The sequence below is a fragment of the Chenopodium album genome, chromosome 14, assembly GCF_948465745.1.
Source record: "Chenopodium album chromosome 14, dcCheAlbu1.1, whole genome shotgun sequence".
Lineage (NCBI taxonomy): Eukaryota > Viridiplantae > Streptophyta > Magnoliopsida > Caryophyllales > Amaranthaceae > Chenopodium > Chenopodium album.
Window position 1 is genome coordinate 41,285,546 of NC_137847.1, and position 21,437 is coordinate 41,306,982.

At 32.7% G+C, this 21,437-nt stretch overlaps 2 protein-coding genes across 2 annotated transcripts; one reads left to right on the forward strand and one right to left on the reverse strand.

Annotated features, from left to right (window-relative positions):
- Positions 1-4,570: 4,570 nt before the first annotated feature.
- Positions 4,571-7,014, reverse strand: LOC145578066 (uncharacterized). Its single transcript, XM_081635464.1, has 3 exons — positions 6,224-7,014; positions 5,185-6,142; positions 4,571-5,137 (listed from the first exon to the last, which is right to left on the reverse strand). Exons 1-3 carry the CDS (start codon positions 7,012-7,014, stop codon positions 4,571-4,573), a joined length of 2,316 nt encoding a protein of 771 aa, XP_081491590.1.
- Positions 7,015-9,699: 2,685 nt separating this feature from the next.
- On the forward strand, positions 9,700-18,712 carry LOC145580253 (GDSL esterase/lipase At5g45670-like). Its single transcript, XM_081637672.1, has 5 exons — positions 9,700-10,050; positions 10,944-11,068; positions 12,201-12,446; positions 14,769-15,024; positions 18,300-18,712. Exons 1-5 carry the CDS (start codon positions 9,810-9,812, stop codon positions 18,521-18,523), a joined length of 1,092 nt encoding a protein of 363 aa, XP_081493798.1. The 5' UTR covers positions 9,700-9,809; the 3' UTR covers positions 18,524-18,712.
- The last annotated feature ends 2,725 nt before the right edge of the window (positions 18,713-21,437 follow it).

Sequence of the window (21,437 nt, forward strand, 5' to 3'; positions counted from 1 at the left end):
AATTTTTAGTTCTTCAAAATCATTTGGAGACTTCAAATTCCGCCAAAATGGAGTATGTTCATGTGGAAACTTTTCTATGACGCCATCCCAACAAAAGAAAAACTTGCACAGCGAGGTATGCAAATGAATGTTCTATGCGACTTTTGCGGGTTGGAGGTTGAAAACACACAACACATCTTTAGATTTCGTGATTTAGCTAAATTTGCGTGGAATAATGCCCACGTAATTGATAGCTATACAACTAATGATTCCAATTCCATTACTCTTCGGGATTGGATTCAAACCTATATCCTGCTCCTTTATAGTCAGGATGGTATCCATAGCTCTGCAATAATCACCTTTATTGCTACTTTATGGGGCATGTGGGTCACTAGAAACCAGCGTCTTTTCTGTGGGGATAGTGGTGGTACTACCACTTTGGAAAGGAACATCGAACAAGCATTACAATCTCTTCACAACTACAACAAACCAAATCTATCTAATTTAGGAATGCAACACATTCTAGACACAGAAATCAATGAACCACCGGGTTTCTGCCAGCAGGTACATATTGGACAGGAAAGTTATATATTTTGTCCAAGTATGGGTCAGCCGGATTGTACACTCCTAATTGATGGTTCTTGGAAAAAAATAGTGGACAAAGTGGATTTGGATGGGCTATGAAGTTGAATGAAGAGGATTTCTTGGATGCGGGAGCAGGCTTTGGACTTGCAACTTCGGCCTTGCATTCGAAGGCACAAGCTTGTCTCGAAGCTCCAAAATGGTGTACTACTATGGGGTTTTCTAAAGTGCTTCTCTACTCGGATTCAATGAATTTGGTTAATTTCTTACGTAAGAAGGAAATAAATGATATAAGCATCTTTTGGACCATACAGGATATTAAAAATTGGGATTGAGTTTTCAGTGTTGTAATATCCTAAAAGTAGATAGAGACAAGGTACAACGGGCACATCTTTTGGCCAACCATAGTCGAACTAGTTTAATTAGCTTTACTTGTAACTTGTAATTTGCTTAAGTTATTTTGATGTTAAAAAAAAAAAATTAAGGATGAGTACCATAGAATCATCTAAATTTATAAGTATAATACAAGTAGTACTTTATGTTTCATTTAATTCACAAGATATAGAAAAAAGAAAGTTTTATATATTTTACATGAAATACTACTGTATTAACTAGCTACATCATATATTTGACAAAATACGAGTGACTACATCATACACATTGTACAAAATAATCATTTTTGTATTGTTTCAAAAAAAAAAAAAAAAAAAAAAAAAAAAAACATTTTTGTATTTGTTTATCCATGTCTAGCTTATCATCCATTTCAAAACCCTTTAATTATTATATTATTGTCACTTTGATATTAATAATTCCTTATTTGGCAGAACAATAATCAATCCTCAATATAGGTTTTTGTTTTATTTTATTTTATTTTATTAACTAAAGCAAAAGAAATTGGGATGCCTTAGTAATGTAACTAATGTCTGGCCACGCTTAGTATTTTAGCACCCCTTACAATTTCCATGTACAATTGAATAAAAATATAGTGGCTTTCGTATTTTATTTTTTATTTTTGACACCAAGTTAATTATTTATACAGGGCGGCTAATTTTCATTCACAGAGATATATCATGATTCAAAAGAGGTACAACGCATTCCGGAAAATCCGAAACCCACACACGTCTACCTACAACCCATGGCTCACAATGAACAAGCACATGAGTGACTTTATTTCCCTCTCTATGAACAAAACTCCAAGACACTACCTATAACGACAAGCAAACATGATAAATATCATCTAGTATCAAGTGCAAGTGACTATCCCCTCTCTCAAAGGACTTAATTGCATTAATGAAACTTAGACAATCGCTCTCTACCACAACCTTATGGAATCCAAACTCGACAGCCAAACGATGACCCTAAAGCAAAGCCATAGCTTCTGCAACCTGCGGCTGCCACTGATTCTCTGTCTTCCAAGCAGCAGCTAACAGGGCAACACCATTTTCCTCACGAAGTAGAACACCTGCAGAGGCACCCAACCCCTCCAAACAGCCCCCATCCACATTAAGCTTCACCATATTATCTCTGGGAGGAGACCAGCGCTGACGGGTAAGTCTAGTAGAAGCCACACCCCCGTCCTCCTCCACGTGAAGCTCCAGCATGAGCTTCTTCACATACTCCATTGAAGCCCGAGGATCACAATGCTCCCCTTCAAAAATCTATATATTTCTCGCATTCCACACAGCCCAGCAGATTATCATAAACTCATCATGATCCCTCTTTGGTAGCTTTTCTAAATTAGCAAGCGCCATATCACTGAAATTATCAAACACACCAACCAATTTTCCTGTGAAACCACTCTCATCCCAAATAAGCCTAGCAATAATACAATTCCGAAGGCGATGCAGCTCAGACTCCTCTTCAATACCACACAACGAACACATAGGATCCTTCCCAAGAAGTCGCTTGCTAAGCCCTTTTAAAGTAGACAAAGCATTACAACAAGCCCTCCAAAAGAACAGCTTGATCTTAGGGAGAATGTTCGCATGCCAAATATTCTGCCAAACCGTCGATGGGCTAGACTAAGAGGACCTCACTTCAGCATTACGTCACCAAAAATAGCATGGTAGGCTGATTTTACAGTATACACCCCATTTTTCTCGAAATCCCAAAACAAGGTGTCAACGGGCAAACGAAAACTAAGAGGAATGCTAAGAATACGATCCCTCTCAAAGGGAAGGAACAAACTATTAATCAATGAGACATTCCACGTAGCAGTTGGAAGGTGGATAAGGTCACAAACCTTCAGCTCAACCGAAGACTCTCCTCTAGGTGAAATGACCCTTCTAGTTTGAGTACCTGGAACCCATGGACTGTCCCAAACCGAGATACTCATGCCATCACCTACCAGCCAACATAAACCCCTTTGCACCACCCACTTCACCCCCCAAATACCCCTCCAAGTATAGCTAGGTAGAGTACCAAGCTCCGAAGAGAGATGGTCACCATTCGAGAAATAACTAGCTTTTAGAACCTTTGCCATTAAAAAATCCAAAAATTGCATCACATCTAAGCTTGCTTCCCTAATAAAGCCATATTAAAGAGTTTGTAGTCTCTAAACCCCAAACCCCCGTTTGATTTTGGCTCACACGACTTCTTCCTAGCGATCTAGTGAATTTTACGCTCACCCTTCTTTTCCCCCACCAAAAATTAGCTACCAAAGATCGCAATTCATCATAAAAAGAGGAGTGAAATTTGAACACAATCATCACATAGGTTGAGATAGATTGGGCCACAACCTTAATCAACACCTCCTGACCCGCTTTAGATAAAAAAAAAACCCCCTTCCACCCTTTAAGCCTCTTCCATAACTTCTCTCTAACACCTCTAGTTAAAACTCTCTTCGACCTCCTTATTAAGGTCGGTAACCCCAAGTATTTATCATGGATATCGACCACATTCACACCCAAAATCCCAACCAACTCTTCTCTTCTCTCAATATTCACACCCTTACTAAACGATACCGTCGTCTTCCCAAAATTCACCATATGCCCCGAAGCCATCTCATAAGTATGGAGAACTTCCTTAATAGTGTTCACCTCTTCCGCATTTGCTTTAGAAAAAATGATACTGTCATCCACAAAAAAAAAAAAAATGAGAGATGAAAGGGGCCGACGAGGCAACCTTAATCCCATTAAGCCGACCACTATCCACTGCCTTACTCAACAAACCCGATAAGGCCTCCGCACACAGAATAAATAAATATGGGGAAAGAGGATCACCTTGCCGTAAACCCCTATCCGGAGTAAACTCCCCTGAAGGTGCCCTATTTATAAGAACCTCGAAAGAGACCGTCGAAATACAATGCATAACTCGATCAATCCATTGTCCCGCAAAGCCCATCTTTGCCATACCAGCTCTCAGAAAACCCCATTCAACCTTGTCATAGGCTTTAGCCATGTCTAACTTCAATGCCATCATACCACCCTCACTATCAGAATTCTTCATATGGTGAAACAACTCAAAAGAAACCAGAATATTATCCGAAATCAACCTCCCAAGAATAAAAGCACTCTGATTAATCAAGGTAATATCAGCAAGAAAAGTTTTCAAACGATTAGCAAGAACCTTCGTTATCAGCTTATAAATCACATTACATAAACTAATGGGTCTAAAATTTGTAATTTTATCCGCCTCCTTTATCTTCGGAATTAGCACTATAAAAGTACTATTAATTGATTTCAGAATCTTATCACCATTTAAAACACCTAACACCAAAGAAGTAACAGCAGGTCCAACAATATGCCAATAAGTGTGATAAAAAAAGGACACATACCATCTGGCCCCCCCGAGGCATTCAAAGGATGCATCTGCTTAAGAGTTATCTCAACCTCCTTAGTCGTGTAAGTAGCGCAAAGCACATCATTCATATCATCTATTACTCTTCTTTCAATGCCAGCCAAAGCTTCATTGAACTGCGGCGGATGAGAAGAAGTGAATAAATTATGAAAATAGTGTACAACAGTCCCCTGTATCCCTTCCTTGTCTTCAACCCGAACACCCTCCTCTGTCATAAGATGAGAAATAGAATTTTTTGAGCAACGTTGTGAGGCTTTTCTATGAAAAAACTAGTGTTAAGATCCCCGGATTCTAGCCAAAGAGCTCTGGACCGCTGCCTCCAATATTTCTCCTCGAAATGTAGTAGCTTTGAAATTTCTCGAACTACTTTTCTTCTCTCTGTCATTTGCACCAGAGATTTGCCACCCTTGTTCAAGACACTCAACTGCTTCCTTTTTTTCCTTATCTCTCTAAAGATCCTCCCATACTCCTTGTCACTCCAAGTTTTCAATTCATCAGCACAAAGAGCCAGCTTACCCTCAATCGAACTCCCCCTTGCTAGCCATGAATTGTCAATAACTCCATCACAACCCTCGTTCTCAGTCCATATTTGCTCAAACCTGAACGGTTTCTCCTTCTTCCTCTCCACACCGCTACTTGACTCCAAGACGAGCTTTATTGGAGCGTGCTCATACCACTCACGCTCTAAATTTAACACTTTAGCCCGTGGGAACTCATGCAGCCATCCTTGGAGAGCAAGAGCCCTATCTAAACGACATTGCACATTATCCTCCTCGAACTGACCATTATCCCAAGTAAAATAATATCTCGAGAAAGGTACATCACGCAAGCTGCACACATCTCCATTTTCCACAAAGCACGATCACGACCACCCTTTTTCTCCGCTTCCGAAAGAATTTCAAAATCACCCATACAAACCCACCAATCTTCATCCCCCACCGACAACTCTCTTAGAAGTTTCCAAGAAAGATGTCTATTATGAACCTCCAACCATCCATAAAAGCTTGTAAATTTCCATTGCACCTTTCCTAACCCTTCAAGAATCATCACATCTATATGGTGAACAGACATCGATCTCAAGTTCACAGTCAAGTTCTTTAACCAAAGCAAAGCGACTCCACCGGACCGACCACAACTATCCACCGCAAACCCATCATAACCAACCAATTTCTGCAGAACTTTCATCATCTCCCCACTACTCAGTTTCGTCTCCATAAGAAAGATAAGAAACGGGGCCTTTCTCCGCACTAGATTATGGAGATTATTAATTGCAGAGGTATTGCCCAAGTCTATGCAATTAATGCTTAGGATACTCATTGAGCTCGCGCGGGGCTGCTCCACAATAGCCTCCGCCATTCGCAATCCGGTATTAGCATCCAAAAGAGACTGTTTCTTATTTACAGCTTCCCCCTCCAACGCAACTTCACCATCCTCTTTTCCCCTCTTCCCTAAGTCACCATCCTCCACTTCCATGTGACAATCGAACTGATCCCTCTCCCTCGTTATTTTTCTATATTTTTTATTTCTACCCTTAGTATTATTAAGCTCCACTCCAACACCAAACATAAAAGGACTAGACTTCTGCTCCATATTTTTGGGTAAAGAAAGGGCCTTATCAGCAAAATCACTACTAGTAACTATAAAGTTAGAGGCATCAGCCACCCCCAAGCATTCTTTATTTCCCCCATCAGCAATGACGTCAGCCTTTCCCAACTCACCAATCATCACATTCTCCCCAACATTAGCCTCATATTCCCCAACCAACTCCCCCTCCTTCTCCTTCCTAACAATCAAAGCACTTTCATTAAGCTCACCAATCCCCTGAATTTCCTCCTCTTCCTAGTTATGTGACTCATTGGATTACTCTGACTCTCTTGTGACAAATAGTTGCTTATGCACAACCAGCACCAAGTCCAGCTCTTCTAGCTCTCTCATTCTACCTTTGCGAGGTGAGGCCTTAAGCCACCTTCCCCATCCAAGCTTCCTTTGTCGGCTTTCCTCTGGAACAAGGAAACAATCACGTTCAGAGTGGCCAATTATGCCACACGCGAAACAAAAGAAAGGGAGTCTTTCATATGCAAACTCCACGCAGGTCTCTTTCCCTCCTTTATCAAGAATTCGTTGGAACCTACGCAAAGGCTTTGTCACATTAATCATTACTTTCCAACGTCTAAATCTGTCCAAACCCAAGGCATCTTCTTCCACCCAATTCGCCACTAGCTCCTTCACATCTTCATCTGAGCGGCAATTGAATGGAAGATATTTAATTCGAACCCAAAACGACGAATGGTACAGCGGCACTTTTTCAGGTAGTTCATCCCTTTCCACTTCCTTCAGAACAAGCAAAAGGTTATCAAAGCACCAAGGTCTGACATTAAGCACCTTCTCTCTATCTCTGTGATGGAAAAATTGGAACGCAAACAAATTCGGTCCGAGGACTCTAATCACCAATTTGTCCTGCAGGGCCCACATTTTCAGCATAGTGTTTTTAAACGCCTCAACATTGAAAGGACGTTCTGTAACGAGTCTACCAATTAACAACAAGTGAAATTTATCCGGCATCGAAGAGGAATTGACGGTTCCCAAATCAACTACACCACTGTCCTCTTCCTCTAATCGAAGATTCGCATAGCGAGCAGCAAGTTCGTCTCCCATTCCAATGAAAAGCAAAGGTCAAAACAGAGAACAAACTCCAATCGCCGACTGAAAAATCGACAGCAAAACCCTAAGCGCTAGAGAACACGACCCTTTCTTTCGAGGGAGTCCAAATCTCACTTTTTAATCACGGAGTAATCTTTTATTATGACACCAAGTTAATTTAATTATTCATAAGTTATTAAAAAAATATAGCTAATGTTAATTTTATTTGGCTAAATCGCAATATTAGAGTTTTACCAAAGATGAAATAGTCAAAGGAGCAGACATTATTGGTGACAAAACTGGCCATACGGTGTAATGGTGAGGAGACTGAGGACCATTGTGAGGATTGAGGAGCAGGCAATATTGGTTGACTTTGTCTCTAACTAATTCTAAGGGTTGAAGATGGTGGCACAGTTGTTGAATTAAGTTTCTTTAGGTTATTAATAATTGACTTTACAATTTTTATTATTTTTTTAATTTTTTTTTTTTAGAAACTATTTATTTATTTTTAGATAAAAGGTATACGTGAAAGTTAGGATTGTCTTCTCTAAAAATTATATCTTAAATTATTAAATAAACGTAAGTAAGAAAATTTACTATATGAAAAATACATGTATTTAGGCGTATAATAATATATCAAATCCATGTGATGGACTAATGTTAGCTTTTCTAAATACATTTTGTAACCAAATGGATTTAAAATGCAGCAAGAGTTTTCATCTTCTATGATTATGTGAATCTTTTTATCACGAATTATATATATGTAACCTAAAGAAAAGATCTTAGTGACTAGTGTTCGTAACAATTAGGTTATCCTCTTCAATGAATATATGTTTAATGACATGTTCCTAGCAATGCAAGGCTATTAAAAGACTGTAAGACCAATTATCTATTTTAATTGTGCGTATATTGTTGTGGTTTCTTAGGATGCGCTCATGAAATACAATTGTTGTAGATGGTTGATACCTACTCCTTAAAGACTTTTGAATTGTGAATTGTGACGAGGCTTTCTCTACCTGCAAAATTTTTAACTTTATCAGTTCTCCAAATATTTCAATAAGTTTATGCATCTTAATGCACATTTTCACTTTAATTAACTATTTATAATTATGCAAGATAAGGGAAAAAATTACAAAAGTTGAAGCTATATAAAGGTATATATATACAGAGACAATCTAATAATGCAAGCCTAACATAACTATGTTTTTCCTTCTTTATAAATCACAATATTTGATTAAAGAGGAATGTATAAGTGTATAACTAGAGAAAAAGAAGACATCTACATATCCAACGCTAGTTTCTAATTAAGATGATTTTTGTTAACAAAAAGGCTACGAATATATTCACAATAGATCAAAATCCACAAACACCTTTCATCTCATTATATACACGATTGAAAATTTGATAAAAGGTGATAACATCAGGCCATTTATTGGAATTATTTACACACTAAGCAAAAGAACAAGTACCCAAATTTTACATGAAATCCACCATAATGAAAGTAGTAACATTATAATAACATGTTAAGACGATTGTTCAAGAGGAGAAGATCGACGACATTCATGATACAACAATTATAATGTGTGTTGCAACAATATTATTAGCAAGGGTTGTAGAGGAACAATCTGTGCTTGGTATGTGGTTTAAGCTCAAGAGTATGTATTTTATGAAACCTTTGACCAACAACTTGCGCTTAAAACAATAACGTTGAATTCGCGAATGCAAGAAGGTACAAACTATGAAAACCAAACCAGCACAATCTAGCTTCATCATTTGTAAAATTGTAACTAATCAACCTAGTTTATCTCTTGATTGTTAATAAGAACAAACATTGGGAAGCCTTCGAATATATTTAATTTGGGTTTAAAGATATGGCGGCGGGTGCCATGCAAAGTTGTATGTAGTAACAGAAGAGACTAGGCATCATTCGCCATTGTGTTACAATGGAGATGCCCGCCGCCGGCTATAAAGTGAAGATAAAGAATAGCGTGGCCGATGGGTAGCTTAGGAACCAAATCCGAGGGAAAAAATTTTATTCTAAAGATTGTGCTATCATGTAGAATTGAGTATTTCACCGTCGTTACATAAAGTACGTATTCACACATGAACAATATTTAAGCATACAATTTAATTCTAGGAATAAATAAGAATGTAACTCTTAAGAATATTATCATTACTTAATCACACTATTAACATATTTACCAATTTTTTATAGTATACTTAAATTAACTTGTTTTTATTGATTAAAACTTGTATACCCTTAAATCTATGCCGTTGTTAGTCAAAACACCAATCTCTTCTATCATCTATGCAACAACGTATACGTGACGTTTATTAGTAAGTCAATATGAACCATCGAATGGTATAAAAGCTTGGTGCAGCAAGCATGGTGGTACTCCATGCAGTACTAATAATTGTATGTACAATGCAGTAAATTTAACCACTAGTTTTACGTTGAATTGTTAAAATTTGTCAACGCATGGGTATTCCAACTTTCATCAAATAATTACCAAGCCAATATTATTTCATGCACTTCTGAAGTTCTGATCATATCTTATAATTCAGTAATGTGTACATTAATTTTTAGTAGTCACACCTTTGTCCACGTAAATTTAATGCACCTAACAACTAACTTCATTAACTTTATTTCTTCTTTCTTCTTCTATATATACTTTACTCCTTTATTTCATTTTTGTCACACAATATTATTATTCACCACATTTCTTCTACATTACTCTAGGATAATATATAGTTTTTTCCCAATTGAATAACACTTTTGAGTTGTTTTGTCAATTGGGGAAATTTTAGCTATGGAGTTGAAGAAATTGTGGTCATTTTGTTTAGTAATATTTGTGGCAAATTTTATGGGGAGGGTAAATGGAGACCCTCAAGTGCCTTGTTACTTTGTATTTGGAGATTCATTGGTTGATAATGGCAATAACAATAATATTGCTTCTTTGGCTAGGGCTAATTACATGCCCTATGGTATTGATTTTCCTGCTGGACCGACCGGAAGGTTTAGTAATGGAAAAACTACAGTTGACGTTATTGGTAAGCATTTGATTCCCTTATCGAGTTAGATTTTGCTACATCTTTAAATTTACTGAATGTGGGTAAACAAATAACCACTATGTTAATTAAAATTATCACATCAAAAATATTGGAGATTCATAAAAGTGTCAAAGTTTGAGTTATAAAATTAAAATGTATAACCAATTCTAAGCTACTTAGTTAGCTTACTTTGTCAATTTCTTTTTTGACCTATTGTGGTTAAAATCATGAGGTATTGTTGATCAAGGCATTTGATGACACCAATGTTAAGTGAGATTTTAATAGTTTTAAATGTAATGCATCCTTGAGTTTTTCCTACATTTAAATTAGATCAAGCATCGAAGAATTTATGTACAACTAAATATGTATTACTTCACGGTTGTATAATTTCTCAATATAAATTTAGAGTGAGTGATAACTATTAAGTGGGCCTTTCAATTTAACAACTTGTTTTAGCACATGCAAGGGTTCCACAGCCTTAAGGATGCTTGACTAATTAATACTACTCCGTAACATCTTAGGTGTCATTTTCTAACACTTTAAATTATAAATTTATATATTCATTAACAAATAAATTTTAGAAAATAATTTATGCAAACTTGTCTCCTAATTCTGATATGATTTTATAATAAAATAAAAGATAAAAGTAGAAAGGGCTACATTAATAAATAGCAAAAGAAGACAGATCGAGTAATTAAGCATTAATAACATCGACTGAGACGTGATTTGTAATAAATTTTTTGAATAATATTCCACAATGAACTCCATATCATTGTAGAAAATATGAAGATATGATTTATTAATTAAAGTAAAAGTTCAAAAGTAAGCACTATCGTTTGGATTTTAAACATACTTCGTATTAATTAGTGTGATAATGATGTTTATTGATGCAGCTGAGCAATTGGGATTTGATGATTATCCTCAACCATATGCCCAAGCTAATGGTCAGGATGTATTAAGAGGAGTTAATTATGCATCTGCTGCTGCTGGGATTAGAGACGAAACAGGCCAGCAATTGGTATGTCTCTCATTTAGATATTTTAGTCATTAGAAATAATTACTCATTATTTCAAATAAAATTTAAGTACTAAGAACATATACTTTGTAAAGTTATTACAATTACACAGCTTAAATTACACTATTATTAGGTATTTTATTATATTCGAATAGCATTTCTGTATTTGTATGATTTATTTTTATTAATACTCATTCTGTTTCTATTATTATTATTATTATTATTATTATTATTATTATTATTATTATTATTATTTTCTTTTTGAGAGATTTTAACGAAAATGAACAAATAAAAAGAGGTGAAGTTATACTAGTAAGTTTGAGAGGAACATTATTGATTAGCAAGAAAACTTGTGATCTTATCATATTGCACTTTTATAAGAAAGACACTTATTCCCTTAATGTTAGGGCATTGAGAAGATTGTAAACTGTCGGCAATGTAATTTAATTTGAATATACTTGTCTGTCCAATCCTCTTCAAAAGTTGTGGATAATATATAATAACTAATTATAAAATGTTGTCAATTTTTTGTAAAAGATGTCTATAATACTTAATACTCCGTAGGAATTTTAAGTGATTTTGTACAGAGGATGGTTTATAATTTAATGTTATAGTAATTAATTAATCACTGAAATTCAAGAGCGTTAATATATTCAATACTCATATTCACCGAGATTACTACATCTATCCAGTATCCACTTATCTAGTAGACAATCAGCCCACGTGAAATTCATAATTAAAAAAAAATCTCTATATGAAATAATTAATGTCATACTATGTGAAATTTTAATATTTATCCTCAACTGGGATGCATAAATAATTATGGCGTATAATAATTTTCACTACTCTTGAAAAGTAATTCTTAACACAAAGATAGATCTAAAAAAATATTTATTGACAATGTGTACGAATATATGTATTGTCCATATGATATTTATAAATGCGAGTTGTACTTATATGAATGTTTCCTTATATTCTGTTCAAATATAATTGTCACACTCCTAGAATCCTATGTTAAATACATTATTAATTAATGTCACAATGAACGTCATATAATACGTATCACGATCACTATATTGAACCTCGAATAGGTTTATGACAAGTATGAGTACAACGTGGAATGAAAAATTTGCAGGGAGCAAGGATAAGTTTCAGAGGACAAGTAGCAAATTACCAGAACACGGTATCACAAGTAGTACAAATACTAGGAGATGAAGATCAGGCAGCCAGTTATCTGAGCAGATGCATTTACTCAGTGGGACTTGGTAGCAACGATTATCTAAACAACTATTTCATGCCTAATTACTATCAAACTGGCCGCCAATACAACCCTCAACAGTATGCTGATGTTCTTCTTCAAGAGTACTCTCAGCATATTAGGGTTAGTACTCTTCTTTTATTTCCCTTTTCTTTTTCCATTATATTTATTTATTTATTAATATATGTTTTAGATAATGCTATTATTAATAATAATTAATTGTTGATGTTTAAAAAATCGGGTTGAAAATGACAACATATCTATTCTCATGTGGGGGTCGTGAGTGGTAGAGGCGCCCTTACACTTATAATCACGTAAAATGCTCCTAATATTTATTTGTATTTTTGTGTGGTCTTTGATTATAAATTACAATCAAACTTCTTTAACTTTAAATAAATGAATTGTGAGTAGGGAGAAAAAATAACAAAGAAAAGGAGTAATTTGAATTTTATTTTATTTTTTGCTAAAGCTTTGAAAAAGAAATTTTAAACGATAAGTCTAATTTACTTCATGCACCTTTGTTTGCTTATTTTTAGAGGGTAGGCCTATCGTTATAGGCGTGACTTTTTTGACCAAAAACCCTGACGTGACATGATAAATTAAATGCAAATCTTTTTATTTAGACGGGAGAATAAATGCATGCAAATCTACTTGCATGGACGAATTAGCAAAGACGAGCACTACCAAAAAAAAAAAAAAAAAAAAAAAAAAAAAAAAGAAAAGGCTAGATAATTTGAATGTCACGTGATCCTTACTTATAGTTTTGATTTGATATGAACTACTAACAAATTTCTTATTAAGACTTTATTTGGTTTTAAAACTTTAATTTTTTTTTATTATCAAATTAGATCGTAAAAAAAACTTTAATTTAAAAGAAACTTTTAAGATGAAACTTTTAAGATGAAATTAGATTGTCAAAAAAAAAAAAAAAAAAAAAAAAAAAAAAAAAAAAAAAAAAAAAAAAAAACCTTTAATTTAAGTAATTTTACAACTGTCAAAAAAATAAAAAAGTAATTTAACAAAAGTTAAGACAAAATTTTAGATGAAATTAGATGGAAATTAAATTGTATTGACACACTCATAAATATTGATAGACTTAAAAATACTTAAGATACTATATATAATTTAAGATAAATTTAGTTTTATAAAATAAATTACGCCTAAAGGTAAGCCTGTGCCCCTATGTATCGTGGAGTTTATGTTTTTTATTTGTTTGTGTTCAACAACAAAACCACAAAATTGAGTAAGTTGATGATCTTATATGCAGTCAATACTATTAAAAATAATAACCAAATAAATGTACCTTTTGTTTTGAAACCAACCAAATAAATTTACCTAACTTGCAGTGGCGATTCCAGGAATTTTTTGTTATGGGTTCGGAGTTGTCAAATGTAAAATAATATACTTCCTTCGTTGTTTATTATTTGACTTAATTTGACTTTTGTACTATTCACACTAACATTTGACCGCCTTTTGTGATTTATACTTAAGTTAAAACATAGCCATGTTGATTTTTGTTCAAATTGCGATGCCTCAATAAATCTTAACTAAATATCGATTGATTATAATTTTTACTTAATTATGAGGAATTAGAAGTATTGATGATTAGATTTATACATTGGCAAACATGATAATTTAGCTTGTCAAATAAAAAAGAACAAAAAATAAGTTACCAATTACACAAATTTGGAACTATATAGTTATTAAATAAATCCAATGACCAATTAAACAAGGGAATAACAAATAAATTACATAGGCTTGGTTTAAAAAATATATATACTTGTATGAATGATTAAATGGAGTTATGGTGAATTACTGAATTTATGATTAAAGAGGGCTAAAAAGCCAAAAAAGTTGGGGGCAAGGATTCAAACCGCGTCAGATGTGTAAGGTGATACTTCATGTTTTAGGCGGGACATCACCACTGATCCATCTCCTTGTTCACAAACATTTATGGGACATAAATTGGTATTATATTCTTTCTTTTTCTCAGATTTTGCTGAAATTTCAGAAGTCCAGTATGGCTTCAGCTGAACCCACTGAACCCATACTGGAATCGCCACTGCTAACTTGCCAGGACTATTAATACATACCTAAAATTTTAATATTTTACCTTTCTTTTCTTTAGAAAATATAATTGAACTACAATTTTAGGGTATGGATGCAAGTAGATTAGTTAGTTTAGTCTAGTAGCCTAGTGGGTGAACAGTAAAAAATAAAATCGAATATCTTTTGCATCATCGCTCTTGTAATTCTCTCTACACCATAGCAGAGTGTGCGTAATATAAGTTGAGATAGATGTACATATAAAGTAAATAACAAATTTATTACTAGGATTGTTTTGAAAATTAGTTTTTTTTTTCTTTTTTTGTTTTATTTATTTATTTATTTTTTTTTTTTTTTGTGTGTTGCATAATAAAATTTAAATTATGAAATTGATTGCAGTCACTGTACAACTATGGAGCAAGGAAGTTTGCATTGATAGGAATAGGACAAATTGGGTGCAGCCCAAATGAGTTGGCCCAAAGAAGTCAAGATGGAAGTACTTGTGATGAAACTATCAACTCAGCTAATCGATTATTCAATAATGGGCTTAAATCTTTGGTCCAACAACTCAACAATGAGCTTTCTGATGCCCGACTGGTGTACATTAATGTTTACGACATGTTCCAAAACTTGATTGATAATCCTTCTGCTTATGGTACGTTTTTATTTTCCCACCATACTTCTTTAAATTCACCTTTTCTTTCTGTTGTCGGTTTGTCGCTTTTTTAGTCGCAACAATTTTTTTTTTATAAGTCATTCTTCATTACTTGATCAAAATTTTACATGTTATAGATATAGAGACTATTAAGATTTGAAATTGATTCTCCTTTATATTATTGTCTGTTTTACTCCCTTAAAAATTTGTGAATGTACTTTATATTGAATTTATAAGATCATAATAACTCTTTGGTCTATTTCAATGAATGTGTTATTACATAAGTAGTCAAGGAAAATTGAATGAATTGTTGGATGGAGTAGTATGTATATATATGTATGTATATATATATATATATATATATATATATATATATATATATATATATATATATATATATATATATATATATATATATATATATATATATATATATATATATATATATATATATATATATATATATATATATATATATATATATATATATATATATATAGAGGAAGGCTCATGTAAGAACCCTCCTCTATATAAGAACCCAATCTTATATAAGAACCAATCTCAGCCCTTTATTAGTTTTGATCTAACTATCCAAAATGATCCTTTAGTAATGGCATTTCTGTAATTTTGAAGAGTTTATATTTAGAACATAGAAAAAAAATTTAGAACATAGGAAAATTTTTAGAACATAAGCTGAAAAAGATTTAGAACATAAGCAGAAAAAATTTAGAACATAGAAAAACAAAATTTAAAACACAAAAATTTAGAACATAAGCAAACAAAATTTAGAACATAAGAAAAATAATTTAGAACATAAGTTAAAAAAATAATTTGATTTATTTTCATGTTTTACTATTAAGTTATTATGGTTTATTTCCGAAAGTTTTTTTTTTATATCGATAACCTATGTAGGAATCGAACCTACATCCTCTATGCATTTGCATAGTGCTCTACCAATTGAGCTAATAGGTTTTAGCATATGTTCTTTTTTTTCATTTACCGTAAATGTTCAAAAGATTTTTGCTAATACTTTAATTTTTCAAAAGTTTTTTTGCTAATACTTTAATTTTTTCTGCGTACGCCTTTTTATATAATCTAAATTATTTTCCTATCATCTAAACTTTTTCATCCATTACTTTAAATTTTTCTGTCTATGCTCTGGATTTTTCGTATATTTCTGAAAATTTTCACCCTATGTTCTAAATTTTTTCTATCTATAATCTTAAAATTTCTCTTTTCTAAATTTTTTCACCTATGTTCTAAATTTTTTTCCTATGTTCTAAATTTTTTCACCCTATGTTCCAAACTTTTTTCCTATATACTAAATTTTTTCACCCTATGTTCTAAACTTTTTTCCTATGTTCTAAATTTTTTCACCCTATGTTCTAAATTTTTTTCCCTATGTTCTAAACTTTTTTATTATGTACTAATTTTTTTCGCCTTATGTTCTAAATTTTTTTCCTATGTTTTAAATTTTCTTCACCCTATGTTCTAAATATTTTCACCCTATGTTCTAAACTTTTTGACTATGTTCTAAACTTTTTTTTCATATTTGACATTTTTTTTATGTTTAAATTTTTTTTCCTATGTTCTAAAATTTTCCATCTATGTTCTAAATTTTCTGTCTAAGCTCTAAATATATGTTCTAAATTATTTTCATATGTTCTAAATTTTTTCACCCTATGTTCTAAACTTATGTTCTAAATTTTCTTTTATGTTCTAAATTATTCTTCCTATGTTCTACACCTTTTCTTAAGTTCTAAATTTTTTCCTTATGTTTTAGATTTTTTAATTTTTTTTTTCTACTTATGTTCTAATCTTTTAAAAATTTAAAACATAAGCAAACAAAATTTAGAACATAAGAAAAATAATTTAGAACATAAGTTGAAAAAATAATTTGATTTATTTTCATGTGTTTACTATTAAGAATTTAGAACATGATTAAAAAAAAAAAAAAAAAAAGAGTTTAGAACATGCTGAGAAAGAGTTTAGAAAATGATAAAAAAAAAAGAGTTTAGAACATACTAAGCTACTAATAATCCACAATCATAGTACTATTCGCAATAAGTGCCGAGTGTATGAAACATTAAAAAAAATAAAAAAAATTGCAGTGAATTAGTACAACTAAGGAGCAAGTTTATAGTGCCCTTTTATACTTACTTTTTCAGACAATCTGCAATGTGGTATTCTTCCTTCAAGTTTTTCACTGCAGAAGGGGAGTAGGAGAGTGAATAATTGAATATAGCTCATACGTGTTTGAAGCATTGGACAAACCACTATATGACGAAAGGGAAAGCTAAATTTTCATAAACTTATAAATTTTTTGATTCAATTAACATGCATAGAACCCAAAAAAAATGCTACTTGCTGGCTTTCATTAAATCGAACAAAATAATTCGCAAAAATCGAACAAAAATCGCACTAAAAAAATGAACCCTAAAATCGCAAAAATCACATCAAAAACCGCAAAATCTACTTGAGCATCATGTTGATTTCATGAAAATTTGAACAAAATCGAAAAAAAAAACATACCTGAAACAAAAATCCTTCAAATTGAAACGAAAATCCATTAGATTTTTGGGGGTTTGAGGAGAGAGAAAATGAGAGATGCGTGAGTAAGAGAAAGTTAGAGGAGAGAGAAAATTTTGGGCGGTAGGTAAGGGGTTAGAGGTAGTATACGTGTTTTAATCTAAACTGTCTAAAATAACTTAATCCTACGGCTGAGATGGGTTCTTATATAACTAGGATTCTTATATAAGGAGGGGTTCTTACCGGATCCCTCCCCTATATATATATATATATATATATATATATATATATATATATATATATATATATATATATATATATATATATATATATATATATATATATATATATATATATATATATATATATATATATATATATATATTATATATATATAAATAATTACACAAATAATATTAAGTTATATGCCTTTGTCCAATTTTACTCTTAGATTATTTTTTTAGATGAAATTTAAAATAATTTATAATATTTTATAACATTCCAAAGTATTATTTCTATTGTTTTTTTGAGTCATTTTAGGACAAGTTTCTACATGAAAAATATACATTCAGAGCTATATAAGATTAAATTTGTAATGGAACAAATTACTCCAATTATGATATATATTGATCAAACATTATTTATTTATTCTTTTTTTTTTTGTAGCTGTCATGTGTGTGATGTTGTATTGTTGTTTTTCGTTAATAGTTCCTCTTATCAAACATTATTTAATTTTGTTAATGCAGGATTTAGAGTAACAAATGCAGGGTGTTGTGGAGTAGGAAGGAACAATGGTCAAATTACATGTTTGCCCTTACAAACACCATGCCCCAACAGAAATGAATATGTATTTTGGGATGCATTTCATCCAGGGGAGGCTGCTAATGTCATTATTGGCAGGAGGTCGTACAAGGCACAAACATCATCTGATGCTTACCCCTTTGACATTGAGAGGCTAGCACAAATTTAATTAAATTATATCTACTAATTATAGTTATAATTATAATTAATCAAGCACAATGTGTTATTATTATCAACAAAATTAAACAATATATTTGTACTTAGAGGAGGCTGAATTATATGTTTGAATTTCCAAATGGCTGAGGAGTACAAGGGTTCCTCGGTTGCTTCATCAAAGAAAAGTTTTCATTTGTTGTTATATTTTTTGTGTTTTTATTTGTTTCGATTTGTTATTTATATGATCATATAATTTATAAAAATTTGTATTTCTTAAGTTTTGTACAATACAAAACTTATTGGTTATAATCATGTAATTTATATGATTGAGCTTCTTTTTTTTTTTTTTTGAAAGGAAGGATATGATTGAGCTTAATGTATCATGAAATGAAGGATTTTAAGTAAGTTTACTTTTTTGGAGAAATATTATATATCAAGTGCATATTGATACAATCTAGTGTACGAACCTTTCTTTTGTTACAAGGTCTCTATTTTTGGAGGTCTCCCCGATTGATCCTGATTAACAAAACTTTGTTAATTAATGCTGACGTGGCTTGGGTATTTGTTTCTTTACATATTTTTTTAGGAAAATTTGTAAATTGCAGCCATTTAAAGTTTATATTTTGCAAATTGCAGCCATTTAAAAAAAAATTGCAAATTGCAGCCCAAAAGTTCGTATAAATTGTAAATTGTAGCCCGATTTAATTTTTTCATCGGTTTACATGTCGAAAAATATTCGGTTAAGGTTTTAGGGGGTCAATTTAGTTCTTAAGGAATCGACTTGAGCTCGGAATTAGCACAAAAATAATGTAAGTGTCTCATTTTTACAGTTTTCCACGAATCGATACATTTTTGTTACGCAAAACGAGACACTTGCGTTATTTTTTTGCTAATTTCGAGCTCAATTCGGACCCCTAAGAACTAAAATGGCCCCTAAAACCTTAATCAAAGATTTTTTTGACTTGTAAACCGATGAAAAGGTTGAATCAGGCTGCAATTTACAATTTAAACGAAGTTTTGGGCTGCAATTTGCAATTTTCTTTTTAAATGGCTGTAATTTGCAAAATACGAACTTTAAATGGCTGCAATTTGCAAATTTTTCATTTTTTTAATTTCCTTTTTCAAAAACTAAAACAAAGGAAAATTTGTCAAAAATAAGCAAATATTTGTTCGGTCTTTCCAAAATAAGCAAACATTTTGATTAACCCAGACTAAGTTGACTTATATGGGGTATTTTCTCCACCATCAAGCCACCACCATCATCACAACCACTTCAACCACTCGAAAACCATCACAACAACCACCATCGCTCCGTCTTCCCGCCAATCTATTCGTCCTCTTCTTCTTCCTCGTCATCCTATTTTTCTTCCTTCCTCAACAATAATGGCCTCAAGCCTTCAACACCACTTCACAACGGAACAAAACGACACCCTAGTAACAAAGAGTGTCAAGTATGGCCATATCAACCCTTTAGGAGAAGCATCTTCTTCGTGGTTGAAATTTTAACCACCATAGATACTGATGGCGTTGCTGTGAAGTTATGCTTGAGGTGGGATGGCTACTTGTAATGAAGGAGGAAGAAGGGAGGAAGTCTTGCCTATAACTTGGATTATCTACAATACTACCCCTATTTGTAATATGAATAAGACGAAAATACCCCTGATTTCCCTAAGTTGTTTATCAGCCTGATAAACATGTATTTTCTCCTATTTTTGTTGATGCATTCAGAGGTACAAATTCAATATTTTTTATCTATAAAGCTTTGTGTTGATATATGAACCTTGGTAAAATAAAAAAGCTCAATTCGATTAGTATATTATTTTCAAACTTGAGAGCAATAATTAAAAATTTTGATGTATAAAATAAGACACAAGAGTTATCTTAACTTTCACTAGGTTGATAAGGCAAATGATGTGAAGAAGGCTGATTTATCACAATCTAAAGATCGTTTTTATTAATACAATTTTGCCCATATCTAGGTGATTCAGTGCACTTAATATTCGAGGAAGGTATATATTGTAAGGAAAATTTGCCAAAAATCACCTTTTAAAACACTTTTGTTGTGAAAAACCACCTTATATTTGCCTTTTTTTTTTTAAAAAAAAAAAAAAAAACACACTTAAAACTAGATTTTTTTTTGTGAGATAACACCTTAGGCTGGTTTTGTGGGATTGACCCAGTTTCCCGTTGTTTACCCTCACGTGAGTGTCATATGCTCGCTCTAAATTAAAACCCACCTTTTTTTCTCCTCAAAACCAACAAAACCACCGCCTAGCCAATCCCAGACGCCATCACTGCCCACCCACGAACCTATCCTCCATCACTGTCCACCTGAAAAAATCCCTCCCTCTCTTTTTTTTCCCTTTTCTCCCTCTTAGTAGACTTTCTCTCTCCTCTGTTTGTCCTTGCAACTCTTGAATTCTATCAATTGAAAGGCAAAACTCTATTATTTTGTTCAAATTGTTGCAAAGAACCTCAATTAACCTAGTTTTGAGTTAGGTAAGTTGTTAAAGTTAATGAAATTGGTTGTTAATTTCATTGGTTTTTTATTTACCTTAATTTAGGGATTTTAATTGGTTGTTAATTTTGTTTCATAGTGGGTTTAGTGGTTTTGGAGGGTGATGAATGGTGTACGTGGTGGGTTTAGATATATTTGGGTGGCCGACAATGGTGGCTTGGTTGGTTAGTGGTTGTGTCAGCGGATGGTTTGGCTAGGCGGTGGTGTCGGTTTTGGCGATTGGGTTGGTTAAATTGTGTTTTGTGGTTTTGAGGAGAGAGAAAGTATTTGGAGGAAAAAGGGGAAAAAATGAAGGAAGGGTTTCAGCACGTGACCTTTACATGAAGGTCAACCCCGGAAAATCGAATTAATCCCTAAATCCGGCCTAAGATTTTATCTAATAAATTCTAATTTTAGGTGCATTTTTACA

Bases quoted from the DNA above. Each gene is read 5' to 3' on its own strand.
- LOC145578066 (XM_081635464.1), bottom strand. From the start codon at position 7,014: ATGGGAGACGAACTTGCTGCTCGCTATGCGAATCTTCGATTAGAGGAA. The intron at 6,143-6,223 runs GTAATCCAATGA...TTTGATTGTTAG, and splicing joins TTTGTCACAAGAGAGTCAGA to GAAGGAGAAGGAGGGGGAGT. The intron at 5,138-5,184 runs GTGATGTACCTT...GATAATGGTCAG, and splicing joins TGGAGATGTGTGCAGCTTGC to TTCGAGGAGGATAATGTGCA.
- LOC145580253 (XM_081637672.1), top strand. From the start codon at position 9,810: ATGGAGTTGAAGAAATTGTGGTCATTTTGTTTAGTAATATTTGTGGCA. The intron at 12,447-14,768 runs GTTAGTACTCTT...AATTGATTGCAG, and splicing joins AGTACTCTCAGCATATTAGG to TCACTGTACAACTATGGAGC. The intron at 15,025-18,299 runs GTACGTTTTTAT...TTGTTAATGCAG, and splicing joins TGATAATCCTTCTGCTTATG to GATTTAGAGTAACAAATGCA.